This window comes from Enhydra lutris, unplaced genomic scaffold (assembly GCF_002288905.1).
Source record: "Enhydra lutris kenyoni isolate GAN:26980312 unplaced genomic scaffold, ASM228890v2 scaffoldscaffold68, whole genome shotgun sequence".
Classification (NCBI taxonomy): Eukaryota; Metazoa; Chordata; class Mammalia; order Carnivora; family Mustelidae; genus Enhydra; species Enhydra lutris.
The window spans coordinates 5,242,167-5,254,888 of NW_019154152.1; the positions used below are offsets into that span (position 1 = coordinate 5,242,167).

The 12,722-nt window shown below is 42.9% G+C and overlaps 1 protein-coding gene across 3 annotated transcripts in view; it reads left to right on the top strand.

Annotated features, from left to right (window-relative positions):
• The first annotated feature begins 12,064 nt into the window (after positions 1-12,064).
• Positions 12,065-12,722, top strand: part of LOC111159361 (signal peptide, CUB domain and EGF like domain containing 2) — a 66,469-nt gene continuing 65,811 nt past the window's right edge. For all 3 annotated transcript variants that reach the window (XM_022521769.1, XM_022521768.1, XM_022521767.1), the window contains exon 1: positions 12,065-12,200. In XM_022521769.1, the coding sequence (XP_022377477.1) occupies positions 12,065-12,200 (136 nt within the window). The remainder of the gene's footprint in view (positions 12,201-12,722) is intronic.

Sequence of the window (12,722 nt, forward strand, 5' to 3'; positions counted from 1 at the left end):
TCCTCTGCCCCCACTTAGCCCCTTCTGCCTGCTGTTTGCTCTCTCTTTCTCTCTCTCAAAAAATTATATCTTGGAGATCTTTCCATGTAAAACATATAGAGCTCCCTCATTCCTTTTTGTAGCTGCATAATGTTCTATTTTATGGATGTCACAAAATTTCTATTTCTAGCCACTTACTGATGAACATTTGAGTTGCTTCTAATCTTTTGCTGCTACAAACAGACTGCTGAATGGCTTTGTCCAGATGTCATTTTCCAGACATGAAAGTCAATCCATATTAAAAATTTTATATATTTAATTTAAATAGACATTTTAAGATTGCTTTTTGTAGAACTTATGTCCTTGTATACTCCTACCACTAATATTTGAATACCTATTTCCCTAGTCTTACAAGGAGAGTGTATTATCAGCCTTTGAATTTTTGTTTCATATGTTTGAGTTAAAGATTAATTTATGTTTCTTTTAATTCATATCCTTTGCCTATTTTCTTTTGGGTTACTGGTCACTACTTATTTATATCTAATGACTTTTTGTATATGAGGGAGATTATTCCTTTGTGATCTGATATAAAAACATTTCTCCAAGTTTATTATTATTATTATGTTTGACTTATGTTTTTAAAACATCAGAGTATATTTTTGGACGGTTGAATTTAGCAGTCCTTTATGGCTTCTGGATTTTGGGTGATAGATTTTTCCTCAGTACAAGATGAAAGGTATTTTCCCATTTTTCTTTTCATATTTTTGAAATTTTTAGAAAAGTTAAGTCTTTTATGCATTTGAAATTAACCCAGTGAGACATGAGGAATGGATTTAACTTCATTTTTGTCTAAGTGGCTACTCATTTGCCCTAGTACCATTTATTTAGTGATCCATATTTTCAGCTTTATTATATTGTGTCTGTGTATGATTTTGCAACTGTTTTTGGAAATTATATCCTACTCCATTAGCTGTCTGTCTGTGTTTATACTAACACTATACTGTTCTGATCACTGAGGCTTCATAACATCTTTTAATATCTGGTAGTGCAGATCCACCTCCCCCATCATTGCTCTTCTTTTCCACACTTTTTTGTCATTATTCTTGCCCCTTTCTTTTTCTAAGTAAACTTTAGAATCAATTTATCTAGTTAAAAAAAAAAAAGCCTGTTGGGTCACTCACATTAAAAATTATAATTAAGTTCTGGAGAACTGACATTTTTGTGATGTTGAGTATTCCTAACCAAGAGCATGTTATATTTCTACTTGCTCAAGTTTTCTTTTGGAGAGCATTTAGTCATGTTTAAAATTTTTCTTCACATAAGACTTGAATATTTCTTGTTATGTTCATTCCAAGGTATTTAACTTTTTGTTGTTGCTATTAGAAACAGGGTATTCTTTCTATCACATCATTTATATTGAGAAAACTTGATTTCTGTATGTTGATTTTGTTCCCTATGTGTTTACTGTGCTTTTTTAAAAATTACTTATAGTAGTTTTGCAGTTGATTTTCTTAGATTTTCTAGGTATACAATTATATCACCTGCAACATGCCTCTCTTCCAAATTTCACACCTTTGATTTATTTTGTCTAGTTGATTTGACTAGTATGTCTTGTGGAATATTAAATAATAGTCAAGTGATCATCTTTGTCTTGTTTCAGAATCTAATAGAAATCTTTCTAGTGTTTACCCATTGAGTTTGATATTGGCTTTTGGACTGAGATAGATTTTTCTCACTAGAATTTTTTTCTCTAGAATTTCTCAAGAATGCTTATTTATTTATTTATAGAGGAGAGAGGAGGGCCAGAGGGAGAAGGAGAGACAGAATCTTAAGCAGGGTCCATGCCCAGTGTGGAGCCTAACGACCCCAAGTTCATGACCTGAACTGAAATCAAGAGTCACACTCTTAACTGACTGAACCACCCAGGCAACCCAAGAATACATATTTAAAATGCTGTTTAGCATCTATAGAGGTGATCATATGATTTGCTACTTCAAATTTATTTATTATGTTTAGTTATGTAAGTGGTATAATTTTTTTTTTAAAGATTTTATTTATTTGACAGACAGAGATCTCAAGTAGGCTGAGAGGCAGGCAGAGAGAAAGAGAGGAGGAAGCAGGATCCCCACGGAGCAGAGAGCCTGATGTGGACTCAATCCCAGGACCCTGGGATCATGACCTGAGCCGAAGGCAGATGCTTTAATCCACTGAGTCACCCAGGTGCCCCTAAATGGTGTAATATTAAACCATATTTGCATTCTGAAATGTATACTACTTAATTATGATGCTTAATTCTAATTGCTAACTTTCGTTTAGGACTCTTTATTGATGGTCATAAGTGATACTGATTTATAGTTTGTTTGTTTTTTTAATGTGGGTATACAGTATTATCAAATTTTGATCCTTTTTTAAAAGGTTTCATTTTTAAACAAACTCTGTACCCAATGTCGGACTCAAACCCTGAGATCAAGAGTCCCATGATCCACTGACTGTATCAGGTAGGTTCCCTTCAAGTTTTGATATTAATGGTATACTTGCTTCATAGAAAAAACTTGAACTTTTTTCCATGATTCTACAACAATTAAAAACCATTGGAAGGGGTGCGTGGGTGGCTCAGTGGGTTAAAGCCTCTGCATTCGGCTTGGGTCATGATCTCAGGGTCCTCGGATCAAGCCCCGCATCTGGGCTCTCTGCTCAGCGGGGAGCCTGCTTCCCCCACCACCCCGCCCCCCCCCCCCTCCCCGTCTCTGCCTGCTGCTCTGCCTACTTGTGATCTCTGTCAAATAAATAAATAAAATCTTTAAAAAAACAACAACAACAAACCATTGGAATACTCCACTTTTTTTTTTCTTCTTTCTTTAAATGGGCAGCAAAACAAGTTTTGTTGAGTGATAGTAAAGTGATAGTACGAGGCTCCTGAGGAGGGAGGGGACCTGAGGGGGTTGCCCTGGAATAATCTACTTTTTAAAAAAGTTTGTTAGAATTTTGCTTGTGAAATTATCTGGGCCTGCCTCATTTTTAAGAGGTAGAGTAACTCTTTGACAACCTTCTTTATTTTTCATTATAAATGGATCTCTATCATTTCTGTCTCTTCTAAGGCCAGTTTCATGTGCATGGCTCTTCTGCTATTTAGAAGTCTTAGATTTTTCTTCTTGAAGTTACCTTTATAATTACAATTTTCTTTTTCTTTTTTTAAATATTTATTTATTTGAGACAGACATCGAGAGAGTGCACAAGCAGGGGGAGGAGCAGAGGGAGAAGGACAAGCAGACTCTCCATTGAGCAGAGAGCTCTATGTGGGGCTGGATCAGGACACTGGGATCATGACCTGAGCCAAAGGCAGAGGCTTAACTGACTGAGCCACCCCCTGGACACCCCTAATTATAATTTTCTATGATGTCCTTCACCCTCTATTTCTTTAGATAGTATCTGTGACTTGCCTTCATGAGAGTAGTAAAACTAGCTCATATCCTGATACAAAGCTCAGACAGGCAGCTGAGATAGTGGCAGCAGCAAGAAGAAAGGAAGGTGTCTATATGGGGGGCAGCGTTGAGACCCACGGTGACTGACCCACCCCCAGAGCCTGTTCCTGTGGTGTCAGCACAAATATTAATTCTGGCCCAAGCACCAGAACAGAAATTGCCCGCCCTCAGGCAGCAAACTTTGTCAGTAAATTATTACAAAATCAAAGCAAGTGTATACATCCTGCAGTCAAGCATAGCAGGGAGTTATTAGAATTTTTTGAAGAGTTTAGAATCTCTGGTTTTTAAAACTGCTACAACACTGGTAAATAAGTATCCCAGGCTAAGAATTAGAAACCAAATACAAAAATTGTTGCATGAGGTGGGAAGGAATAATACTTTCTTTCTTTCCTTTTCTTTCTTTCTTTCTTTCTTTCTTTCTTTCTTTCTTTCTTTGAGAGAGAGCATAAGCAGAGGGGTGAGGGAGAGAGAGAAGCAGACTCCCCACTGATCAGGAAGCCTGACGAGGGGCTTAATCCCAGGACCCAGGACCAGGATCCTGACCCGAGCCGAAGGCAGATGCTTAACCAACTGAGCCACCCAGGGACCCCAAGAATACTATTTTCATATGAAGCTTCAGATTAACTAATTATTAACAAGGAAGACAATTTTAAAATTAATTTTTCCTTATTGAAGATATGATGAATACATAAATAGGTGTTTTGAATTACATAAAATCATGAAGCCTCTTTTAGTTTCTTATATGACCTCCACAAATTACAGGAAATGTCAAAGGAAACATTAACATACCATTGTATAAATTTACATTTAAATTAAAGTCAGACTTACCCCAAAGTGATTTGTATGAAGAGTTAAATCTTTTTAGAAAAATTGTTCCACAAAAATCGTAAGCTCTAAAATTTATATTTTAAAATAATTGATCAAAACTGTATCCCAGTATGTTATAGCCTGTACATATTCTCAGTAGACCCAATAACAGTTGGATCAAGCAGAAGGATCCTTCTCAAAATTACAGATTATCAAAATTTGTTTGTGACCTTTCATTTGCCGAGAATGACTAATGTCCTCTTAGTTATATTGACTGAAAATGAAGATCCTAAAAGTATAAATTTGATGACCTCATACATGAATTTCTAGAAAAATGAGGCAGAAAAAAATCTTATGATCCAGATAACACATTAATAAAGTATTTTTATTTATTGCACTGTATAAAATTAGGTCCCTCAAAAGTTCTTTTTTGTAGTTTGTAAGCTCTTATTATTTATGTATTGATATTACCCCTACTATGTTTTACAAGTACAAAATATTTTTGAAAGGGAGCACCTCTGGGTTGTGAGTTTGAGTCCCACCTTGGGTGCAGAGATTACTTTAAAAAATGAAATCTTAAAAAAATATATTTTTGAAAGAAAAAACTATTTTTAGCACCTTTAATGGAACTTTCCCCTTGTTTTTTGAATAAGGGGCCTTGCATTTTAATTTTGTGCTAAGCCCTGTAAATTATGGAACTGGTCCTGCTCATGAGGTTCCCTATGGAGGAAAAGCAGACAGGGAAGCACCAAAGGTTTATTTTAAAAAGATTGTATTTTTTGAGAGAGAACGAGCATAAGCACACTCATGCATATGAGCACACGCACACCATGAGCAGGGGGAGGGGCAGAGAGAGAGGGAGAGGGAGAAGCAGACTCCATGCTGAGCAGAGAGCCCAATGTGGAGTTCAAGGGGACACTGAGATCATGATCTGAGCAAAAGGCAAGCGCTTAACCGACTAAGCCACCCAGTCGTCCCACCGAAAGTTTTTAAACAGGAATTGTCATATTTATATTTTGGAAGAGGTCTTAAGGATGGACTTTTAGGTTTTTGAGGGCAGGATTTGCCTCTAAATTCAGTTTGTATCTTCCATAATGCCTAACACTGCCTGGCACATGTAGGGTATACAGAGCAGTGGTAAAGAAGGTGGATCCGATGCCAGACATCTTGGCATTGAGTCCTGGTCTGCCACTTTTAGCGTTACTTAACCTTCACTTCAGATTCTACATCTGTAAAATAAAGATAATGGTAATATCCACTTCATAGAGTGTCTATGAGGATTAAATGAGCTAATGCACATGAAGTACTTACAATAGTGTCCACATTTAGTATTCACTCAGATGTTAAGTATTATCATTTTAAGGTAAATATTTGTTGAAGGATTTTTAACCCTCCTAAAGCAGAAGAGAACATTGATGCAGTTTTTAGAACCATTGAAAAAATAAATGGAGTCCTGGCATTTATACCAAGGTAGCATCAGCTTTGTGAATAAAACAACTATTTATTTCTTAGGCTTCTGAGAGGATTCGGTTCTACCCAACTATCATTTTCCCATCTCACTGAGAGGATCACCTGCTACCCAGCCAAAATTTCCTTATGGAGGCTTATATGAAACTGACTAGGACTATTTTGGGGCTGTAAGTAAAAAACCCAGTCAAAAAACCTCAGTGAACCACCACTTCACATCCCTGATGATGGCTATCATTTAAACAAAACAAAACAAAGTAAATTTTGACAAGGATGTGGAGAAATTGGAACTCTTGCACATTGATTGTAGGAATGAAAAATGGTGTAGCTGATATGGTAAACAGTATTAAATTTATTCAAAAAATTAAAAATGGGGGGCACCTGGGTGGCTCAGTCATTAAGCATCTGCCTTCAGCTCATGTCATGGTCCCAGGGTCCTGGGATTGAGTCCTGCATTGGGCTCCGTGCTCGGCAGGAAGGCTGCTTCTCCCTCTCCCACTATCCCTGCTTGTGTTCCCTCTATCACTGTGTCTCTCTGTCAAATAATAAATAAAATCTTAAAAAAAATTAAAAATGGAATTATTGGATGATCCAGCAATTCCACTTATGGATGTATACTCAGAAGAATTGAAAGCAGAGATATAAAAGCAGTTTGTACACCCATATTCACAATCATATTATTCACAATAGCTAAAAGGTGGAAGCAACCCAAGTATCCACTGATGGGTGAATAAACAAAATGTGGTCTACACACACAGTGGAATATTCTTCAGGCTTTAAAAAGAGAAGAAATTCTGACACATGCTAACGGTATAGACGAGCCTTGAAGACTTTACACTGGGTGAAACCAGCCAGCCACAATACTGCATGGTTCCATTCATATGAGGTGCTTGGAGTAGTCAGAATCCTAGAAACAGAAAATGGGATTGTAGTTGCCAGGAGCAGGGGTGGGTGGAGTAGGGGAATGGGCAGTTTCTTTGTAATGGCATAAAGTTTCAGTTTTGCAGAACAAAAAAAGATCTGGATGTGTATGGTGGTGATGTACCAACATACATCACCAGTACGAAATGATGTAAATGTACTCAAGATTGCTAAAATGTGCACTTAAAAATTGTTGAAGTGGTAAATTTTATGTTGTGTATATTTTGCCACAATTTAAAGACAAACAGTGGCGCCTGGGTGGCTCGGTCGGTTAAGCATCTGTCTTCCACTCAAGTTGTGATCTTGGGGTCTTGGGATTGAGACACATTGGGCTCCCTGCTCAGTGGGGAGAGTATGTCTCCCTCTGCCCCCCACCTCCCCCGCTGCTTGTGCTCTCTCATGCTTTCTCTCTTTTCTCTCTTTCAAAATTGATAAATAAAATCTTAACAAAAATAAAAACAAACCCAGTGCAAACAATAAGAAAGTGCACTGGCATATATAACCAGAGATCCTGAGGAAGGGAGTGCCTCAGCACTGGTTTCAGTGTTTCTCTTAGTTTACCCTCCTCAGGTTGGTACCAAGATGGCTGCCACAGTTTCTCACCACAACCACATCACAGGAAGAAAAAAGAACACTTGCACACCAGCCTTTAAAGCAAAGGGACTGAGATTCACTCTGATTAAAACATATGGTTATCCCTGAACCCATGACTATTCTAAGGGGGATAAAATGAAAGATATGTATTTTTTAAGATTTTATATATTTATTTGAGAGAGAGTGAGTAGGAGGGAGAGGGAGAGAGAATCTGAGCCAAACTCCACGCCGAGCACAGAGCCGGACATGGGGCTCAATCCCAAGACCACAAGATCATGACCTGAGCTAAAACCAAGAGTTGGACGCTCAACCGACTGAGCCACCCAGGTGCCCTAAAATGAAAGATATTATTTTAAGCCAACTCCAGAGCCTGAAGTTGAGGTTGGGGAAGCTTCCCTCCTAGGAATATGGTGTGCCTTGGGAAGGGATAGATATATGTTAGAAAGAAAAAAGGAGCAGATGAGGATGAGTAAGCAACTAGAAAAATGTACTGCCTCATATCCAGCTCAGACATATTGAAAAAGTTTTTCAGGAGATGTGAAAACCATCCATGAAGGAGAAATTAATGTGTGGACAAGAGCAGATCAGTTTGCCTTTCAGCATTAGTTCTCAGGATCTGCTAACCTCTTGACTCCAGAACTTTCATCCATACCTCATTGCTTTTGCTGGAGCATCTCAGCAAACACCTTTTTCTTTGAGGTATAGTATATTTAGAATCAAGATATACCATTTCATTCATTTAAATATTTATGGAGACCCACTTCATGTCTTTTAGGCAAAGAGAAGAGTGTGGGTAAAAGAAAGTGTGTATGAGGGAAAAATGATAAACTTCCGGTATAAGCAGTTTGATGTCTCTGGAGCATAGCCTGTGAGGGAATGATAGGAGAGAAGCTGGAAAAGTAGAATGGGGTCAGATCATAAAAGTCTTTCACTGGGCAGTTCTTGTTTCAGCTTAGTTATTGAAGTGAAACACAGACAATAAAGTACATTAAGCTTAAGCCAACATCTCAGTGAATTTTTACATATGTATACACATCCATATAATCACCACTCAGCTCAAGATGTAAAACATGTGTAGCATTCCAGAAGGTTCCTTCACACCGTTCCTAGTCAGTCCTCACCCCCAGGGGAATACTGTTCTGGCCTCAATTGCTATTAATTAGTTCTGTCCTTAGCCTTCACAGAAGTGGACTTACACACTTTGTACCCTTTTGTATCTGGCTTCTTTTATTCATTGTAACGATCATGAGATGTTTCTATGTTGTTGAACTTATGAGACTTTGTTCATTTTCTTGCCCCATAGTATTCCATTGAATAAAAACGCAGCAACTCTTTTATGCGTTTTCTTGTTGGTAGCCATTTGGGTTATTTCCAGTTTTGTGCTAGTGTGACTAAAGCTATTATGAACATTCTTGTACATGTCTTTTAGTGAACATATGTACTCATTTCTCTTGGGTATATACCTAGAAGTGGGCAGGCACATTTTTGTTTTAGTAGGTACTTCTCAACAGTTCTCCTGAGTGGTTATATGAAGGAGTTTTGACTTTGGCCTGAGGAAGACTGGGAGCGGTATGTTGAAATTTACATTTTAGTCCAGCAGCCACTTGTGGAAGATGCACTGAAGGCAGGTGAGGTTCGAGACAGGGGTTACAGTAAAGAACCACAGACTAGGAGAAATAGACCAGGTGAGGGATGATGAGGCCCTGAGCTCTGGAAGCTTGCATGGAGGGAGAGGATGGCTTTGAGAGATGAAAAGAAGGTAGAGTTGACATGATTGTTTGGATGTAGTGGAGACATTGGAGTCCAGGATGAGTGCCAGGTCTCTGACTTGGTGTTGGCAGAATGGTGGTGCCCTTTCCAGAGAGATGGAGCACTTGGGAAGGAGCAGGTTTGAAGGAGAAGATGAGCTCTGTTTTGAACATCTTGAATCTGAGGGACCTGTGCAAGATCAAGGTGGAGGTATCCAGTATGCAGTTGGATACATAGAACTGAAGCTATGGAGAGAGATCCAAGCTGGAGATTTCTGTTATGGAAGCAAGGGAATGAGTGAAACATCAGGGATGGGATGTAGAAGGAGGCTCCCAAGAAGGTGATTGAGAAGACATTTCCTGAGAGGTAGGAGGAAAACCAGAAGCTTGCCTGCTGTGATGAAAATCCAGGGGAGGGAAAGTTTCCAAAAAGAGTTTCTAAAGGCTGCTAAGGAGTCAGAAGAGATGGCCATTGAAAGGTGTCTAGTGAATGCAGAGTTTAGCCTAGCTGTCCATAGTGCGGAGGCACCCTGGTCTTCTGCCTCCACAGTTTCACTGGTGCCAGAAGCCAGAATAAGCCAGAATAAGCCAGAATAAGACCTGAGGGAAAGGAGCGGCAGAAGGAGAAGCAGATTCAGCCTCAGTCCAGGGACAGGGGCTGTGGCCTCTCAGAGAAGTTTGTGGGGACCTCAGCTGGACAATAGAGGGCAGACGGCAGCTAGTGCAGGGCCCACCGCGTCCCTCCTGACATTGGAACACCAAAAACACTGACATTAGAACACAAACTTCTCCTGGAGCCTTTCTCCTCTGGAAATTTCCAGTTGGGAAACCATACTGACTTTAATCTGAAGTGTCAGAAAGGTTGCCCAGGAGTCTGGGAGCCAACCAGCTGAAAGCACATTTGTATGGAAGTCGGGGCAAACAAAACAGAATTCAGAACATTTTTTGAGATTTATGCCAGTAGTGAACTTTTCCGGGAAACGTGACAAAAACTGACCCTCTTAGGCGAAAAAGCACTGGGTCTTATCATAATTAATTTGTATTCTTACTGAAACATAAACTTGGGGAAATAGTGAAGGGGAAGAACAGCACAGGTCTTATTTCTTTACCAGGCACAAGGGCTGGAGGAGGCGCCTGTAGAGTTTAATGGGTAGCTTTATGTATTTATATGCTTTGACTGGAGCTAACGAGGTCTGTGCCACACAATGGGCAGTTTCTAGTTGGATTTTAAAAGAAAATAACTTTGATCATTTCAAAAGCAATGAAGCCTGATGCAGCGCAGAGAAAAGAAAGCGGTAATTTATGGCTACCATTAAGGACACAAAGACAAAGGCGGAGGGAACGTTTCACTAAGTGAAGATTTACAAATGTGTAAAAACCATCCTTATGACCAGAAATAGCTGAGTGTCTCTCTCGGAACCAAACAAAAGGGGATAGGAGGGAGGGGCAAAAGACAGAAAAAGGGATGCAACCTGCCTGCCTTCACTGGGGGATGAAAAGGTCAAAAGAAAAACAACCACAGAAAAGTTATTTTCTCAGATTCTCCATCAGGCAGCCGCACTAGCAATGAAGGCCCAAAGAGGAGGCATTCTTCACATAGGCATGGGAAAGACAGGGGCAGCAGATGGGGGGTGGGGTGGGAGAGGTGGGGGTGTGCTACAAAGCGGGGTGCCCTGGAAAGGGATGGACCCTAGGAAGACACGTTCTTGTGCATGAGCTAGGTGGGTGTTTTTTGTGACGCTTATTTTTTTCTGATTACCAAAGGAGTGTGTGTGTGTGTGTGTGTGTGTGTGTGTATCCACTATTCATATACATTCATTATTAAATTTTCTCCTGTAAATATATACACACGTACATACAAACATACATGTATATGCATGTATGTATATATATGTATGCATAGGAGAAAATTTAATAAAGAGACACTCTGATTAAAACCTCTCAGTATGGTGTTCAACAACAGCATCTCAGAATCGTTGCTACATTTGTTCCTGGAGTGATGCTGAGTGTAGTGGGCTCATGGCAAGAGGCCGTGTGGGATGTTCCTGTATGCATGTGTTCCCTTGTAAGGACTGTCTTGCTTGGAGGGCCGGCTGCCAGGAGCTGCCTGTATTTGCAGCTGGCCAGACCTGATGTTTATGAGTTCAGGTGGTCATAGACACCACGTGTGACCCAGGCAAAACTGGTGCTGTCTCCTGTCCCTGCTGGCTCACCTTTGACCGCTAGCCCCCTTTCTCTTCACCTTTTAGGCTGCCCTATAAATACATTTAACCAGTGTTAAGTGAGATGAACAATTTCTACTGTGTTCTAGGCCCAGCGGTGTACCAGAGAGGAACAGTCTAAGCACACTGCAGGGCCGTGGGACCAGTGGGTCCCTGCTTGGGGCTGGGGATCACAAAAGGCCTGGCTTGGGCAGCATGGAGAAGGGTGCAGCGTGCTTGAGAAGGTGAGCAGCAAGCTGAGGTGGGTGGTCCTCTCCTTAGGTTCCTGAGGGTCAGAAGTATGTGGAATTGCTCACTCCAACCACATTACCCTTCTCACGTGGAGAGTGGGAAAGCCCGACAGGTGGCTTTAGGGTTGGGGGACTGTAAGATTCTGAGCTACACAGGACACTTTCTGGGAGCCTCCTGTGGGAATAGACAGAGTGCTATCTGTCCCACAAGAGGGACTGGGTCAAGTTGTATGACACTGCAAACAGGCAGAGCATGAGGCTCTGAAGGCTGGAGTGGGGCGGGGGTGCGGAGCTGGCGGTTTGGTGACGGGGCTTGGGGCCTGCGCTAGGGCCACGGGCCCTCCTGGCCAGGCTGACAGCCGCCCTCGGGCCACCGCTGCCGCGCCCCCTCCGCCCAGCGCCCGGAGGGGGAAGGGAGGGGGCCGGGAGGGGCGGCACTGCCCCCGCGCCGCCCGCCCTGGCCCGCGGAGGACCGTGTGAAAATGAGGCCCGGGGCTCGGGGGCCGGGCGGGGCCGGGCCGGGGGTGTCAGAGCACAGCGGGCAGGGCGCCCGCGCACACCTCCCGGAGCCGCAGCCACGCTCGCCGCCTCTGCCCGCAGCCGCCGCGCCATTCATGGGGGGCTTGGGCCGCGGCTGTCCCGGGACCGCCCGGGCGCTGCTGCTGCCGCTGCTGCTGCCGCTGCTGCTACCGCTGCTGCTGACCACCGCCATCCCGCCCGGCCGGGGCCTCTCCCCGGGGCCGCCAGAAGGTGAGTGCCAGCACCTCCGGGGCCTCGACACGCACCTGGCAGGGGCGGGCGGGGCCGGCGCCGGGACGGGGTCCTGGGTCCCCCGGTGGGATCGCGCGGGGCGAGCCGGGGTGGGCTTCGCTGCGGGAGATCCGCGTGGCCCCCGCTCCCTTGGGACCTCACCCGGTGGCCCGGCCAAGGCACCACGACTGCTTGGGCTAGAGGCCCAGGGCCTGAGTGTCGCCTCCCGGCCTCGGACCCGGGGCCCATGACAGTTCTCGCCCCGGTCCCGCTGCGGGGTGTTCCCGGAGAGTCGCCGGCTGGGCCGACTCCCGCCCACTGAGAAGGACGGAGGGCACCCAACTCTCAGGGTCCAGCTCCTCATTTGTGTAGATGGGGAAACTGAGGGTCCCGGCCGCGGTACCTCCGTGAGGTCCTGGCAGCTTTGCTCCTTCTTTCTTCTGGAGCCAGGAAGTTCTGTAGGCTTCAGGGTCCGGTTTTTTCTCTGAGAAACGGGCACGGGTTGAGGATCCTGTTTTATCC